General features: G+C 45.9%; 2 protein-coding genes across 2 annotated transcripts in view; both read left to right on the plus strand.

The window, feature by feature from the left end:
- The first annotated feature begins 974 nt into the window (after positions 1–974).
- On the plus strand, positions 975–7,926 carry MYOZ1 (myozenin 1). The gene is made up of 6 exons (XM_081253557.1): positions 975–1,062; positions 2,232–2,322; positions 3,245–3,423; positions 5,618–5,864; positions 6,243–6,408; positions 7,456–7,926. The coding sequence occupies exons 2-6, from the start codon at positions 2,250–2,252 to the stop codon at positions 7,685–7,687; spliced, it is 897 nt and encodes a 298-aa protein (XP_081109683.1). The 5' UTR covers positions 975–1,062; positions 2,232–2,249; the 3' UTR covers positions 7,688–7,926.
- Positions 7,927–13,426: 5,500 nt separating this feature from the next.
- USP54 (ubiquitin specific peptidase 54) overlaps positions 13,427–16,443 on the plus strand; it is a 152,831-nt gene continuing 149,814 nt past the window's right edge. The window contains exon 1 of the mRNA XM_081253276.1: positions 13,427–13,445. The gene's annotated coding sequence lies outside the window, so the exon portion shown is untranslated. The remainder of the gene's footprint in view (positions 13,446–16,443) is intronic.

Genomic DNA, 16,443 nt, shown 5'->3' on the forward strand with positions numbered 1-16,443 from the left:
GGTGGTGGCCTCAGTGGTTAAGAATCTGCCTGTCAGTGCAGGGGACACGGGTTTGATCCCTGGTCTGTGAAGATCCCACACACCACGGAGCAGCTAAGCCTGTGCACCACAACTACTGAGCCTGTGCTCTAGAGCCCGCGAGCCATAACCACTGAAGCCTGCGCACCTAGAGCCCTTGCTCCGCAGCAAGAGAAGCCACCGCAATGAGAAGCCTGCGCACCACAATAAAAAGTAGCCCCCGCTCGCCACAACTAAAGCCCACATGCAGCAATGAAGACCCAACGCAGCCAAAAATAAATTAAAAAAAAAAAAAAAGTGACATCTATCTAGCAGAGCAGGCTAAACTGAGCACCCGAACAGCAAATGGGGATGAAAAGGCAGAAACTGGTCTAGTCTTCCCCCACATCATCCCTGATAGCCTAACTACTGGATTTGGTTAATTTGGTCCCTTATCCTGCCAAAATCTGGCCCTCCCAAAGGAAAGACCAGCCTATCCAGGAACTTTCAAAGGGCAGTTCCATTGTGAACAGAAATTCCCTTCCCAAAACATAGCATCTTAAACCCTCCCACCCCCAAAATGCACCCACATGTCCCTCCAGCTCCAGTCTGGATTGTCTCTGAATGGCTCTCCAGACACATTCTCCTGGTTCTCACTTTCCCACTCCGAATTCTTATTTACCACTTGCTGCCTGCTTCCTCTCTCCCTCTCAGTTTTCAGTTTCTCCCTGAGTGCTTCTTTGGATCTCAGCCTCGAGGTGCCAAAGAAGAGGAGTCCCTGGGCAGACTGATCCGTGGCTCAGACAGCTTAATGAGAGAATTCCAAAGGCCTTTCCTCCCCTTCCTGAGCCTCTGGGCAAGGAGGATGGGATCTTGGTTCCAGGGTCTCAGTACCCCTGTGCCATTTGAGCTGCTTGCGTTCATCGTCTCTATTAATAACCACCCTCCCTCCCCCACTGCCAGTGCTGCCCCCACGCCTGCCCAGCTCGGGTTCTCTAGTCACAGCAGCTCAGTCCTCCAAAGCTGCTGGACCCCAGGGAGAGCTGACCACCGCTTGAGCAGCCGGTAAGTCTCCCGCTTGATAGTCAGAGGGGCTGGAGCCCACTCTGCTGACTGCTGTGTCTGTGTCTGTAATAGTGACCCTTGATCCTGGAGGGAGCTACCCACCTCCTCCATCTGTACTCAGTTCCCAGTTGTCCAGTTCAGGGGAGCCACAGAGAGTTGGAAGGAGAAGGGCCCAAGAGGGTGGGGGGATTGGAGATGTTGGGGGAGGCACTGGAGGAATGAGAAGGGGGTCTGAGAGGCTGGATGGAAAACAAGAACCTAGTTGGGGCTGAGAGAGGTATGGGGAGAATCTATTTAGCAGTTCCTGGACTCTGGCCTCAGCAGACCCCACTAAGCTAGTAGAATCGCAGATGTGTTGTGAGACAGGACTCAGCAGAAGACATTTCGCTGAGTGCCAACTTCTGTTAGGGAGGGGCTGGAATCTGTATCTTTTCCCAGCTTGTCCCCCTCCACTGCCAGATCCTATGATTATGTTCCTGTCCTCCCTGAATTCCCCACTGCTATGATATTGCTGAATTGACATGCATCAAGATTGACCTCCCTCTCCACTCCAGGTCTGGGGGGTGGGGAGTGACTGAAACGGAGTGGGAGCACTGGTGTCACCTCCCAGGCCATGATCCAGCTGGCCCGGTGGAGGGGCAATAACCTCTCCATCCTATGGAGAATGTTTCTGGCTGGATCTCCTCAACCCTGGCAGAACATTTTTTTCTGCTCCACCCCCCCACACCCCACTCTGGGGCTTGGGGAAGACTGAGAGGCCAGAGTTTGCAATGATAATCCCAGTCTGGGAGCCCCGTACAAATAAAAACTTCAAGTCATGCCAAACCAATGAAACCTGGGTGCATTACCTGACCTGTAAGTAATGTGTTTGTTTTACCCCCAGGCCCCCCTAACACATATTGTGTTCCTAAGCCCTGCACCAGCTCTATGTAAAACAGCTGAAAAGAGGTTGGTAGAAGGTAGGGGCAAGGGGTGCACCTATACTTTCTGCCCTGCTTCCCAAGAAGAGAAGCCCTAAAGCAATGGTTTTTCACCTTTTAGAGAAATGTGTACTTCTTTAAAAAAATCTAATGAAATTTTGCTCCCTGAAGTCCTTAAGCAGTGCCTTACTGTAGACATTCACCCCAGTCCCTGTCCATCCTTCACCTCCTCCTTCCCACCCTATCCAGGCTCCATCCACCTCCACAATGCCACTCTCAGGGACCCCCGCCCCCAACAAGAAGCGGAAATCTAGCAAGCTGATCATGGAACTCACTGGAGGTATGGCATGTTTGCACCTACCTAGTGTGGGACTTCTTATTGAGAGTATCTCTGGCCCATGAGCCCCAGAAGTATCATAAGGTTATATGTGTCTTAAGGCGAAGAGATAAGGAGAGACAAGAGGAATTTGGGGTGGGGGTGAGGTTTGCAGGGGTGGGGGGAAGGGGGGAAAGGAAGAAAGAATTCAACACTGACTACTCACCCTTCCACCTTTTTCACCTTGTAATCTGAGAGAATAATGCCCATGCCATGTTACCCAGCACAGGTCCAAGACAACAGGACCCACAGGTCAGTGAGGTATGTTTGAGAAGAAAATATGTATGATGGAGACTGGCACAGAGTAAGGTCTCAATAAATGCTTAGTTTCCTTACTCCTTTCCCCAGAGCTAAGGAGCCTTGCATAGGCACTTAAAATGGAAAATTGCTCAGGCATTTTACTGGGGGTGGTAGGAGTACAGCATGTGAAGAGCTCTCCCAATACCTAGAAGCCGTTTGCAGCCAGTTTACTGAGGGGAAGAGAAGGCAAAGGAGTTAAGATAGGAGTATATATTTAGAGGTGGCCTTTGGGCTTTCCCCCGTGCTATAGTTTCCCCAATGACCTCCATCTATGATGTTTCTTTACTCTTTTGCCCTGTACCCCATACCTTTTACCCCATTCACCGTCTTCACCCCATTCTAGTATCCCCACTGTCTCACTCTGCACCCCATTTCCCATGCATTCTCTCCAACTCCAAACCCAGGAAATCAAAATCCCTCATAAACTAGACAGAATTTGATCAGACATCACAGACAGCATCTGCTTCCCTCAGTGATCTCTGCTGGGACACACACACTTAATTAGTTGTGGATGGCGGCTTCATCTGGAGCTAGAAAACCCTATTTTCCTCTTTCCCTTGCCTCTGCCTCCCCACCTCCCTGAAAGGTGGACAGGAGAGCTCGGGCCTGAACCTGGGCAAGAAGATCAGCGTCCCAAGGGATGTGATGTTGGAAGAGCTGTCGCTACTCACTAACCGGGGCTCCAAGATGTTCAAACTGCGGCAGATGCGGGTGGAGAAATTTATCTATGAAAACCACCCTGATGTCTTCTCTGACAGCTCAATGGTGAGTTCGGAACTTTACTACTCTCAAAGCCTCGTGCCTCTTTTGACAGCTTCTTGGTAGGCCCGGCCCGAGTCTCTAAAATTAGACCAACCTCCCCTCCCAGCTAATTTATAAGCTCATTAACCCCCCAGATACAGCGAGCCCCCACTAGCTCCAGGGTGAATTACAGCCCACCTCTGAAACTAAATCTGTATCTTAGAGCTGGTGAGGCAGGGTGGGGAGTCCACACCTTCAAGGAGAAAACTCCTTCCCAGTATGGTTAAGTATTAAAGATAGGATTACCAGATAAAACACAGGATGCCCAGTCCTATATTTTAAAGTTGAGATACACACTAAATAAGCTACGAGGATATATTGTACGGCACAGTAAATAAAGCCCATATTTTATAATACCTTTAAATGGAGTATAGTCTATAAGAATACTGCATCACTATGTTGTATACCTGAAACTAATATAATATTGTAAATCAACGCTACTTCAATTAAAAAAAATAAAGTTGAGATATATACACAGATAATTTTTTAGTAAAGTATGTCCCATGCAATATTTGGGACATAAGTTTTTTGTGTTTCTTTTTGTGGTACGCAGGCCTCTCACTGTTGTGGCCTCTCCCGTTGTGGAGCACAGGCTCCAGATGCGCAGGCTCAGCGGCCATGGCTCACAGGCCTAGCCGCTCCGCGGCACGTGGGATCTTCCCAGACCGGGGCACAAACCCATGTCCCCTGCATCGGCAGGCGGACTCTCAACCACTGCGCCACCAGGGAAGCCCCAGGACATAAGTTTTTTTTAAAATTGAAGACACTTAGGGAATTCCCTGGTGGTCCAGTGGTCCAGTGCTCTCACTGCCAGGGGCCTGGGTTCGATCCCTGGTTGGGGAACTAAGATCCTGCAAGCCACGCAGCATGGCAAAAAAAAAAAAAAAAAAATTGAAGACACTTAGTTAAATTTGAATTTCAGATACACAATAATTTTTTAATATAAGTGTGTCCCATGAAATATTTGGGACATGAAAATTAAATAAAAAATATACAGGACACCGAGTTAAATTTGAATTTCAGGTACATGATGAGTACTATCTTATATCTAAATATGTCCCATGCAATACTTAGGCATATTTATACTAAAAAAGTATTATTGTGTATCTGAAATTAAAATTTAACTGGTGTCCTGTGATTTTTTCTTTTTGCAAAATCTGGCAACCCTAGAAAGAGGTAAGTGAATTTTTATAACCATCTCTTCTTGAGCCATTCTTTTATCTAAAGGGTCAGTATAAGGACCACAGATGTGGGGACCGAAACCATGCTTTAAGGTCCTACGTTCCCTAGTCAGGATCATTCTCCGAAGAGAAGTAGAGATTGGAGAGGGACCAGGCACAAGATATTTCAGCTGAGAAGGAGGGGATCGTTTCCATTTCCTTTCTTCCCCCTCCACCTTTCCTGGGCAGCCAGGGGAGAGTGAAAATAGATGCCTACATGGGGCCAGGGGCAGGAGTGTCTGCCATTTGCCCGTATGTAGGAGCAGAATAAAAATGCTGAGCCGGTCATATCTAACTTTAGGAGGCCAAAAGCCCTCCCCCCTGCCTGTGTCTGGTTACACTGGGTGGAGCATGGGGGTGTGTTCGGTGGGTGGCCAGGAGAGCCTCTTGAAGGAGTTGGCAGGGTTATTTTTAGGCTTTGGGGATGGATCCAGTGTTGCCCTTTGGGCTTCCCTTCCCCCTACCCACTACAGTTTCACTGTCAGGAAGTCCTGGTCCAACAGGCACCAAGAGGAGAAAGGGAGAGGAAGAGGAAGAGACAGAAGAGACTTTTATCTGTTAGACAAGATGCAGGGGAGGAACAGAGATCTCTCTAGTTCTTTAACTTAAGGCTGGGTTCTCCATGCCAGCCCCAATCTCTCAAATCTAAGTTGAGCAGAACTCTTGGTCCCCTTTGCCTTGGTAAGGAGGGAAAGGGGATTTCAGAGAATGAGTTGCCCCCATCCTAGATGTAATTCGAACTGAGCCATAGGGGTTGTATCCCTTAAGGAGAGTTTAATTTCTTTCAGTCAGGCTATCTGCTAACCATCTATTGGAGGGGGGAGTCTCAGACGATTCAGTGTCTTCTGGTTGTCCATTGTCTCTGATCACCTCCTACTTGCTCTGGTATTCCCCGTACCCATTGCTAACCTTCCCCTTACTTTGTCCTTTCTTTTCAGGATCACTTCCAGAAGTTCCTTCCCACAGTTGGGGGACAGCTGGGTACAGCTGGCCAGGGATTCTCCTACAGCAAGGGCAGCGGTGGAGGCCAGACAGGGGGAAGTGACTCTGCCGGACAGTATGGCTCTGACGAGCATCACCGTCATCAGGGCCCTGGGTCTGGATATGGGGGTACAGGTGGTCCTGGGGGCCAGACTGGCCGAGGAGGAGCTGCTGGCACTGCAGGGGTTGGCGAAACAGGACTAGGCAAGTATCCTCACCCAAGAATAATGTGTCTGGTCTCTAAAGCAGAGAAATACCCAGGAATGAGGCCTAGACTGCGTGTAGGAAGCAGGAAGGCCTGTTGAGATAGCCTGATGGACTTTCTGGGTCCATAAGGATACAGAGATGTGTCTATTCCACCCAGAAGCCTTGTCTCTCAGTCACCTTTCTAGCCTTTCAGTTTGTATCACAAATCCGACTCCAGGCTGTCATTATTTCACAAACCTTATACAATTACCAAGATGTTTTACCTTTGGTCCCTGGCCCCAGCAACTTCTCTAGTGCAGGGCTCTGAGACTAACTTCCATTGGCTACTAACTGCTATTATTTGATTTCTTATTATTTCTCTCCCATGGCTGCCAGACGACCAGGCAGGTGGAGAAGGAAAACATATCACTGTGTTCAAGACCTATATTTCTCCATGGGAGAGAGCCATGGGGGTTGACTCCCAGCAAAAAGTGGAACTTGGCATCAACCTGCTGGCCCACGGGGCCAAAGCTGATCTCCCTCAGTATAAGTCCTTCAACAGGTAAGGAGGATGGGGAAGGAATCTGATGCATTCCAGTGTATGGCAACATGCCCTTAGTTGGAATAGAGACTGGTTCAAATGTTTCAGGAGAATGAGGAGGCATAGGAGGAATTTGGGGGCCGCAATTGAAGGCTTTTGGTCTTTTCACTCTAGCTCAGAGAAACAGCATGGTATGATGAAGGAAAAATTTGCTAGGAGGCAGGATCTGAATTTTAGTTCATAGTTATTAGCTGTGCGGGAAAGTCACCCTACTTCTGAGCCTTGGTTGCCTTGACTGTGAAATGGGAATAATATATTACACGTTTAAAGGCTTCTTGAGGCTCCCTTCTTTCAAGGTTACAATTCCATTACTGTCCTTATAGTATAATTCTATTTTTCTTTTCTTTTCTTTTTTTAATTGAAGTATAGTTGACTTACAACATTATATTAGTTTCAGGTATACAACATAGTGATTCAGAATTTTTATAGATTACGCACCACAGCAAGTTATTATACTATTGAAGATTCTATTTCTTTATACCCTACTTCAGTAAGGTTCAAGTATCTATCCTTTTGGAACTGGGCTTCTCTAGACTGTGTGAAAACAGGACAGGGAAGCCCTAGAGAAGTGCTTTTGCATTTGGTCCTAAGGTGCCTGGATTTTCCAGGAAATGTTAATTCCTCTCATCCAGGGCACACACTATCCACTGAAGGTGGGGTAGGGGTTTTGAGGGGGGTCTCTACATTATAATTTAAGGTGACCTCAGACCCTTGAGTCTATAGTGTTTGGAGTAAATTTCTCTGAAAATGTGACTGGTTTGGGTCACAGCTATCCATGAGACTCTCTATCTAGTACACACTAGACTACTTTTCTCATTTTTAGCTTTGGGGAAACAAGCAAACCAGAAGGGGGAATGGAGTGCTAAGGGAGAAGAAGAATAAGGAGTGCAGAAGCAATCTGCAACTAGAATTCACAGACTTCCCCATCCTCAAAACAGTGTAACATCTCACTGACAAAAGCCTTTCTTTTGTTCTGGTTTTTAATTAAATAATGTGTCCCCTTTTCAGGACAGCAATGCCTTATGGTGGATATGAGAAGGCCTCCAAACGCATGACCTTCCAGATGCCCAAGTTGGAGCTGGGGCCCTTGCTGAGTGAACCCCTAGTCCTCTACAACCAGAGCCTCTCCAACAGGCCTTCTTTCAATCGAACCCCTATTCCCTGGCTGAGCTCCGGGGAGCCTGTAGACTACAACGTGGATATTGGCATCCCCTTGGATGGAGAAACAGAGGAGCTGTGAGGTGTTTCTACCTCTACTTTGTATCAAGTTTCCCCTCTCTGGTTCCATTTTGGAGAGGGAATGCTGAGCAGGATACCCCCACTGAAAATCCAGTATCCTTGTGGGAATGGAGGGAAAGAGAAAGGAGAGATCTGCCCTTCCATCCTTCACTCCAAGTCCCCACTCCAAGCATCTTTTCTTACCAACTCAGAGCTCCCCTTCCACTTGCTCTGTAGGGAACCTTCTCTTATGGAATTTCCTCTGCCTTCGGTAACAGTTAATAAACTTCAAGGAAATGAACTCATTCTTCCTCTGATATTTGAGGGCAGATGAAAACTGAGGCTAACAATGCACAGAGACTAATTAAAGTAAAATACCATACATCCATTATTCAGACTTCCAGACAGACCTGATTACTTACACACCCACACCCACATCCGCACCTGCCAAAGCACATTCATAGGTGCATACAAAGACATACTTATTGAATAGTACATAAGACAAATAATCATGCACAAACACACGTGCCGGCCCATATGTGGGCAAAGCTAAGCAGCAATTGTGTGCTGTGTTTAGGAAATAGGCGTTAGTGACCCTGGCGTTAGCTCTGTTTAAGAAGGTGATTAGAAACTGGGATAATCAGGATTACCCAATTATTACAGAATGAGAGCATGCCATAAAGTTTCCATATGACGCGAGAGTGAGTTTAGGAATATATGTCAAAGGTTACAGGTTCCCAAAAGGATGACATAGAATAGGGAGCCATGTTGGAATCCAGAAGGAAGTGGGAGAAACCATCTGCAGTTATAGTATGTCTGGCTAATCTGTGAACACATCAAGAAAAGATCTAAGGGTCATAGGGGCACTGCAGTTGTGTCCAGAAAGCACTATGACTGGGAAGAAACCATGAGAATCCAATAGGAATGAGTAGCGATACTCTTTATTGACTTCAAGCATGGGGTTTCTTTAGAGTCCCAGACTTACTCTTATGTCCCACAAAGTCAGAGTTTGATGCAGATCTGGAAAAATAACTTCTGAGGAGAGCTGGCTGAATTCAGCTAACTCCATGAGCCACTGATGATTATATTAGGTTCCTAGACTGCCTGGACTGATTAAATTTTCATGGAACTTGGGTCATATGACATTTACTCTGGTCACCTTCCTTTATGACATAAATAAATTTCAGGGAATTCATACTTCCTCTAAACTAGTACACAAAACTCTATTTCTATGTGCATTTTTCTAAGAAGAGTTGTCATAGTTTGGCTTTCCCCCCAAACAGACCCTGAAACAAAGATTTGGATGCAAGTAGTAAATTTGGGAGGTGGTCCCAGAATCCAAGCAGTGTAAGGGAATGAGAAGAAGGCCAAAAAGGTGCTTCCAGCAATTGGGGCTGAATCTCACTAGAGACTCTCTGAGAAAAATGTTATTCAAAGTGTGGCCCATGGACTGGCAGCAACATTTTCTCCTGGGAGCTTGGATAAAAGTGCAAATTCAAGGGAATTCCCTGGTGGTCCAGTGGTTAGGACTTGGCGCCCTCACTGTCAGGGACCCGGTTCGATCCCTGGTCGGGGGAACTAAGATCCTGCAAACAGCGCAGCAAGGCCAAAAAAAATTTGCAAATTCAAGAATTTGCGTCTTATTAATCTCTCCAGGTGATTCTTATGTGTTAGTAAAGTTTGAGAAACACTATAGTAAAACATACTTCAGAATTGCCTCACTGAGGCAGGGTAGAAACTGGAATATTTAGCTACCAAATCCCGTCTCTCGTTGGTTACGGATTGCCAAGGAGAATGTTAACTCTGCTGGCACTTCCAGGCAAGGAGATAACTCAGGTGTTTAAGGTAGGAAGCTATGGCTTGTACAGGATTTGTCTACCAAAGCTGTAGTGAACTCTAAGATAGGCTGAGGGAATATGGGCAGGGCAGAGACAGGATGTGGATAAGAGTTCATAGCTTTTATGAGATTCTCATGTTTAAAAGTCTGTGAGCCCGGGCTTCCCTGGTGGCGCGGTGGTCAAGACTCCACCTGCCATTGCAGGGGACACGGGTTCGAGCCCTGGTCCAGGAAGGTCCCACATGCAGCAGAGCAACTAAGCATGTGCACCACAACTACTGAGCCCACGTGCCACAACCACTGAAGCCCAAGCACCTAGAGCCCGTGCTGCACAACAAGAGAAACCATCATAATGAGAAGCCCGCCCACCACAACGGAGCGTAGACCCCGCTCTCTGCAACTAGAGAAAGCCCACGTGCAGCAACGAAAACCCAAGACAACCAAAAAAAAAAAAAAAAAAAGTCTGTGAGCCCTCCCCAAAAGTTAAGGATTATATTCCTTCAACAAATGTTTATTGAGTGCCTACGATATGCTAGGTACTATATATCAGGCATCAGATGTACAAAAGCAAATAACAACATTTATGTGACAAAGAGATTTCCCAACTATAAAATAATTATTAAATGCCTACCCTTAAAGTTGGGGTAAAAAAAAGTTCAGGGTCTAATAGTCAACAGCTCTGAAAACCTAGAAACTTAATTTTTCCAACCTCAGAATATCTGAAATCTTGTAAATATATACCACATTCTTTATCCGTTTATCTACTGATGGGCACTTTGGTTGCTTCTACATCTTGGCTACTGTAAATAATGCTGTAAGGAACATAGTGGTGCATATCATATATCTTTCCTAGTTAACATTTTTGTTTTCTTCAGATAAATACTCAGGATTGGAATTGCTGGATCATATGGAAATTCTATTTTTAATTTTTTGAGGCATCTCCATACTGTTTTCCATAATGGCTGCAGGAAAGCTCCCTCTTAGATAGAAGCTTGTGAAACCATGCACTTCAGATTGGGACTACTTGAACACCCGTGCCAGAACCCCACCAAAGCCCACAGTCTTCCAAATGAGATCACACACCTGGTTTCAGGACTTAATGAAGCTCAGGTTCTTGATGTCTCATCGCAGAAAGAATTCAGTGAGAGACAAAGTGATAGGTAAGAAGTGGATTTATTTAGAGAGAAACACACTCCGCAGACAGAGTGTAGGCCATCTCAGAAGGTGAGAAAGGCTGCCAGGGTGTGGTGTTGTCAGTTTTTATAGGGGTGGGTAATTTCATAGGCTAATGAGTGGGAGGAGTATTCCAGCTATTTTGGGAAGGGGTGGGGATTTCCAGGAATTGGGCCACCACCCGCTTTTTGACAGTGGGCACCGCCAATGTCATGGTGCCTTTGAGTGTGTCATTTAGCTTGCTGATGTGTTACAGTGAGCATATACTGAGCCTCAAGGTCTAGTGGAAGTTGACTTCTCCGCCATCTTGGACCCATTTGGTTCTAATCAGTTTATGTCCCGTCCTTAGGCTGTGTCATTCTTTCAAAGGTTGTGCCCTGCCCCCTTTCCTCCTGTTTCACTTTCACTCTTCAGTGGTCACAGGTCCCCACTACCACCTATTGTTTTACATCAGGTCTCTTTTATTGTTACCCACCTAGACTCTGCAGCCGTTTGAGTTAGCAACTTCAAGGGTTTCTTTTACATAAACCACCTGCCCATAATACTATGCCCCTGAAGTCACCCAGATAATGCATTCCCTGGTATAGGGTCTAGAGCTTTGCTGTCTAATGCTGCAGTCACTAGCCACATGTGGCTATTAAGCTCTTAAAATTTGCCTAGGCTAAATTAAGATGCTCTGTAAGTATAAACAATGGATTTTGAAGACCCAGTATGAAAAAAAGAATGTAAAATATCTCATTAATAATTTCAAAATATTAAAAAAATTGCTGTACACCAGAAACGAACACATTGTAAATCAACTATACCTCCAATAAAAATTTTTAAAAATTTCAAAATATTGATTACATGTTGAAATATTTTGAATACACTGGGTTAAGTGAATAACTAAATTTCATTTTTCTTACTTTTTAAAAAAATGTGGCTCCTACAAATTTTAAATTGCATGATGTGGCTCACAGTATGTTTCTACCGGACAGCACTGGTCTAGACTATGAGAGGTATTCAGGGGATTGGAGAGAAGAAACTGAATTCTCCATTTATTATTTTTATTCCCTTATTTGTTCCCCTCTGTTTTACTCTCACTGAACAACGTTCTTTATATAAGCTGTTGCAGTAAGGGGGACTCCTTACAGGGCCTGAGGGTGGGCTGCTGTCTAACACTCAGAAATGAATTGTCCGAGGAGACACACGTGCTGACAAAGCAAGAGACTATTGGGAAGAGGTGCCCAGGCAGATAGCAGCAGGGTAAGGGAACCCAGGAGAACTGCTCTACCACGTGGCTTGCAGTCTTGGGTTTTATGGGAATGGGGTTACTTTCCGGGTTGTCTCTGGCCAATCATTCTGACTCAGGGTCCTTCCTGGTGGTGCACGCACTGCTCAGACAAAATAGTTTCCAGTGAGGATTCTGGAATGTTGGTAGGACATATGGACTGGTGTCTCCTCTCTCCTTTTGACCTTTCCCGAATTCTACCGGTTGGTGGTAGCTTGTTAGTTCCTCGTTCCTTACCAGGACCTCCTGTTGTAAGATGACTCATGCAAGTGGCTACTATCTTGCCTGGCCAGGGTGGGCAGCTTCAGTCAGTGTTTCCCCTAACATGTCCGTCGTCTGTTCCAGATCCTACTCAGTCTGCATTTACAGCTTTCTGAGAGCAGAGAGAAAGCCCTTACAACTAAGTGTTGAGAGAGTCACCAAGTAAGGATGTGCCCACAGGGTGGCAAGCAACAACTGCAAAGTTCAAATCACAAACCAGTGCGGCCCCCTTCCACATTCAAGGCCAAACATCTGTGATAATGTTCGACTAAAAACAACAGCAACAAAACACTTTGATTTCCTAGTTTCGTTGAGCAAATTGATGGGGGTGGGGCACCAGTGTATAAACGTAAATATTTCTGTTAAGTCAATTACACAACCAAAGTAGGGGAAGAACGAATCAAAGTTTCCAGAAGGAAGGTTAAGGAGGAGATGGAAAGGTCAATTTCTGGCTTGCTCCCTCCATCTCTACTCTGCATGCATAAGGAAAATGCCAGGAAGACTGAACTTCAGCCAAGGCGACACTGCTTTAAGTTTGAGGCACTGGGAAAAGACAGACCCATACCTCAAGTTATTCCAGTGTAGGGCTCGTCATGCTAACTTCCCCCATCCCAGACCGTCCTGCGTCCTGCCTACAATAGCTTTCCGACTCTCCTGCCAGTTCAATATCCTTCTCCGCCCTCGCCCACCTCCAGACCTTTCCAGGCCACCCCTTAAGCGCCTTGCGGCCGCCATTTTACACAATACTATCGCGAGATATACTTAGCCGTCTCGACCCTGACTCATTCATTTACTTTCTTGCGAGAGACTCTTCCCGGCCGTTCTCGCCGTAGCTGAGGAAAGTGTCGCGAGAGCTGGTTGCCTTGGCTCCCTGTAGCTATAGCAGCCGCGGCGGTTAATGATGCAGCGGCAGAAGCGGTGAGTGCGACACTCAGGGGGGCGGGGCCGGAGGTAACAGGGTGCTGGGGGGTGTGTGTGGTAGCGCTTGGGGAGGGGGGTGGGGAAGGTCGGGTCGCGGGAGAAATGGGCCCGAGTGTGACGTGTGGGGTAGGACCCGGGTCCAGTAGCTATAGGGACAGGGCGCGTGTCTGCACTAGGGCACGCTGTGAGGGTTGAAGCTGGTGGGAGGTCCAGGGGGAGGGACCGGGGTGTAGAAGGGTTCAAGGGGCAGGGCCCGGAGTGTAAAAAGGGTGTTCGTGTTGGGAGCAAGATGGTTATGGGGACTCAGAATTGGGTAAAGTAAGTGGGAAGAAATGGGGTACAGCGAGGAGGAGGGTACGTTGAATGGGAGCCTAGAGGTTGGGCCCGGTTTGCTTTGCCCTGGCGGAGATGGGGGGTGCGGTGTCAGACCTTCGCAGTTTCCTGGGGTCTGCCTGAGGCTGGTCGGGGACTGCGCGCTAGGACCTGGGTCCTATAGGACATGGCGGGAATGGTGGCGTCCCGGAACTTCACCGCCCACCCCCCCTTCCAAAGAAATCCCCCACGGACTCTGAGATGTGAAAGGAAGGTCCTGGTGAAATAGTATTAGTGGGAAAGGATCTTTCGGTAGTGGTGAGTGGGATAATGAATGTTGCTGCTCTGAAATAAAGTGTGGGGTGGGGGCGGGAGAGAGAAATTCCTGAGAAAAAAAAACTAAGATGTGCGTATCGAGTTGGAAGAAGGGGGTGTGTGCTAAGTTCACGTTTCTTTCCAGTTTCATTCAAGTGTAGAATTCCTTTACGGTGTACTTATGAAATTATATATGCGGTGTAAAATCAGTTTAGATCATACAGTGAAAGAATGTACAGTACGACATTTAAACCTTCCACGAATGTAATTTAAAAACTAAGAAAAATGTTTCTACTGCAGCAGCACAAGGCTGAACACTAGGGATAGTTTTAGATACTTGAATATAAAACCTAGTGTCCCGAAAGTGTGTCTATTCAGGTTGTTTGCCTTTTAAGAAATGGATGAAGTTTTATTTTTAGGAGACAGAAAGAGTTTTGAATATCCGTCAATCTGGAAATAAAAGGAGTCTTCTGGGAGTTAAAAATCACTGAGAGGCAAAACATTTACTCTCTGAGTCTCAAGGACTGTTTTCTTTTCTTTTTTTTTTTTTGCGGTACGCGGGCCTCTCACTATTGTGGCCTCTCCCGTTGCGGAGCACAGGCTCCGGACGCGCAGGCTCAGCGGCCATGGCTCACGGGCCCAGCCGCTCCGTGGCATGTGGTATCTTCCCGGACCGGGGCATGAACCCGTGTCCCCTGCATCGGCAGACGGACTTTCAACCACTGTGCCACCAGGGAAGCCCAAGGACTGTTTTCTAGAGACAGGTTTGGATCACTTTGCTGTTAACTCTTATTTCTAGTGAAAACAGTGGCATCAATTCAGGCATAAAAAATAATTTGTTCATTTCAATATACAGATACAAGCTTTCTGATAATTATTTCTCAGAAATAATTATTTCTGATAATTATTTCTCACTATCTTTTGTAGGTATAAATTTGCAAAGGCATAGCCTCTCTTTATTTATTTATTTATTTATTGAGAATTAACGTTTTATTTGATGGACTTGCTGAGGACTTAAGCCTGGAAGACAGCCTCTCAGATGACTTTGAGGGACTGCTCTGAAGATGTAAGGGAGGAGCCAGGATATATAGGAGTTTTTGCAAGAAACCAGGAAGTAGGAACATCAAAAGATCATTGTTAATTAAAGAAAAACAGGGACTTCCCTGGTGGTCCAGTGGTTAAGACTCCAGGCTTCCATTGCAGGGGGTGTGGGTTCGATCCTTGATAACCTCTCTTTTGATTATGTAACTGGCATTCTCCTTGTTGAGGTTTACAAATTCATTAATTAGAATAGTGGATTTTAATCCTTGTAGAGCTAGCCTTGATGTGGTTAGTCACTGAACCTATTTATTTGATATATGTTAGACTAAAACTTTTAATTTGTAATGTTAGTAGCTAACCTTTAAAGTCGAAATGCTTTTCTGAGGCAAGATAAAGCTTTATGTGGTTGAGTCCAAAAGATTTCTCCATGAATCCATTAAGGAGCTTTACTGAGTTCCTATTATGTGTAGAGTACTGTGTAAGACATTGCAGGGGGGAAAAAGATTAATTCATTCATTTATCCCTTCAACAAACATTTATTGAGACCTATTTTGTGTCTGATTACTAAGTCTCCAGGATACAAATATAAGTAAGCCTTGCTCTTTGCCTTGGAATTGCTCAGAGCCTAGGAAGGGAGAGAAATAGAGTAACAAATCATTACATTGTAGTAACCACAATATATATGTGAACACAGGCTTCTGAAACAAGGTTCTGGCCCTGAGGAGTTTACATAGGTTGACAAGACTAAAATGGAAGAAATTATTTAAAAAATTACAAAATATTAAGCAGATTCTAAACTATGCTGCATCAACAAAACACATTACGTTTCTCAGAAGAGATAAAATTAGAATGGAAGCTTGAGGAGAAAATTCACAGAGCAGTTCATAATTTAATAGTGTTTTTTTTTTTTTTTGCGGTACGCGGGCCTCCCACTATTGTGGCCTCTCCCGCTGCGAAGCACAGGCTCCGGATGTGCAGGCTCAGCGGTCATGGTTCACGGGCGTAGCTGCTCCGCGGCATGTGGGATCTTCCTGGACTGGGGCACGAACCGGTGTCCCTTGCATCGGCAGGCGGACTCTCAACCACTGCGCCACAAGGGAAGCCCTAATAGTGTTTTTAAAGTACTCTTAAGTATCACTGAACATTTTTTTAAAATTTATTTATTTTATTTATTTATTTTTGGCTGCGTTGGGTTTTCGTTGCTGCGTGTGGGCTTTCTCTAGTTGCAGTGAGCGGGGGCTACTCTTGGTTGCGGTGCACGGGCTTCTCATTGAGGTGGCTTCTCTTGTTGCGGAGCACGGGCTCTAGGCGCATGGGCTTCAGTAGTTGTGGCTAGCGGGCTCTAGAGCGCAGGCTCAGTAGTTTTGGCGCATGGGATTAGTTGCTCCGCGGCATGTGGGATTTTCCCGGACCAGGGCTCGAACCCGTGTCCCCTGCATTGGCAGGCGGATTCTTAACCATTGCACCACCAGGGAAGCCCCTGAACATTAAGTCAATAATAATAATAATAATAAGCATAAATGCTAACATTCATTGATTGATTATTAATGTCCTAGGCACACTATTTCATTTTATTTATTTATCCCCCCACACCCCCAATTATCTCATTTTATCTTCACAACACTCTGCTAGTCAGCTGGTACTAATA

This window comes from Mesoplodon bidens (assembly GCF_964165515.1).
Source record: "Mesoplodon bidens genome assembly, chromosome: 1".
NCBI lineage: Eukaryota > Metazoa > Chordata > Mammalia > Artiodactyla > Ziphiidae > Mesoplodon > Mesoplodon bidens.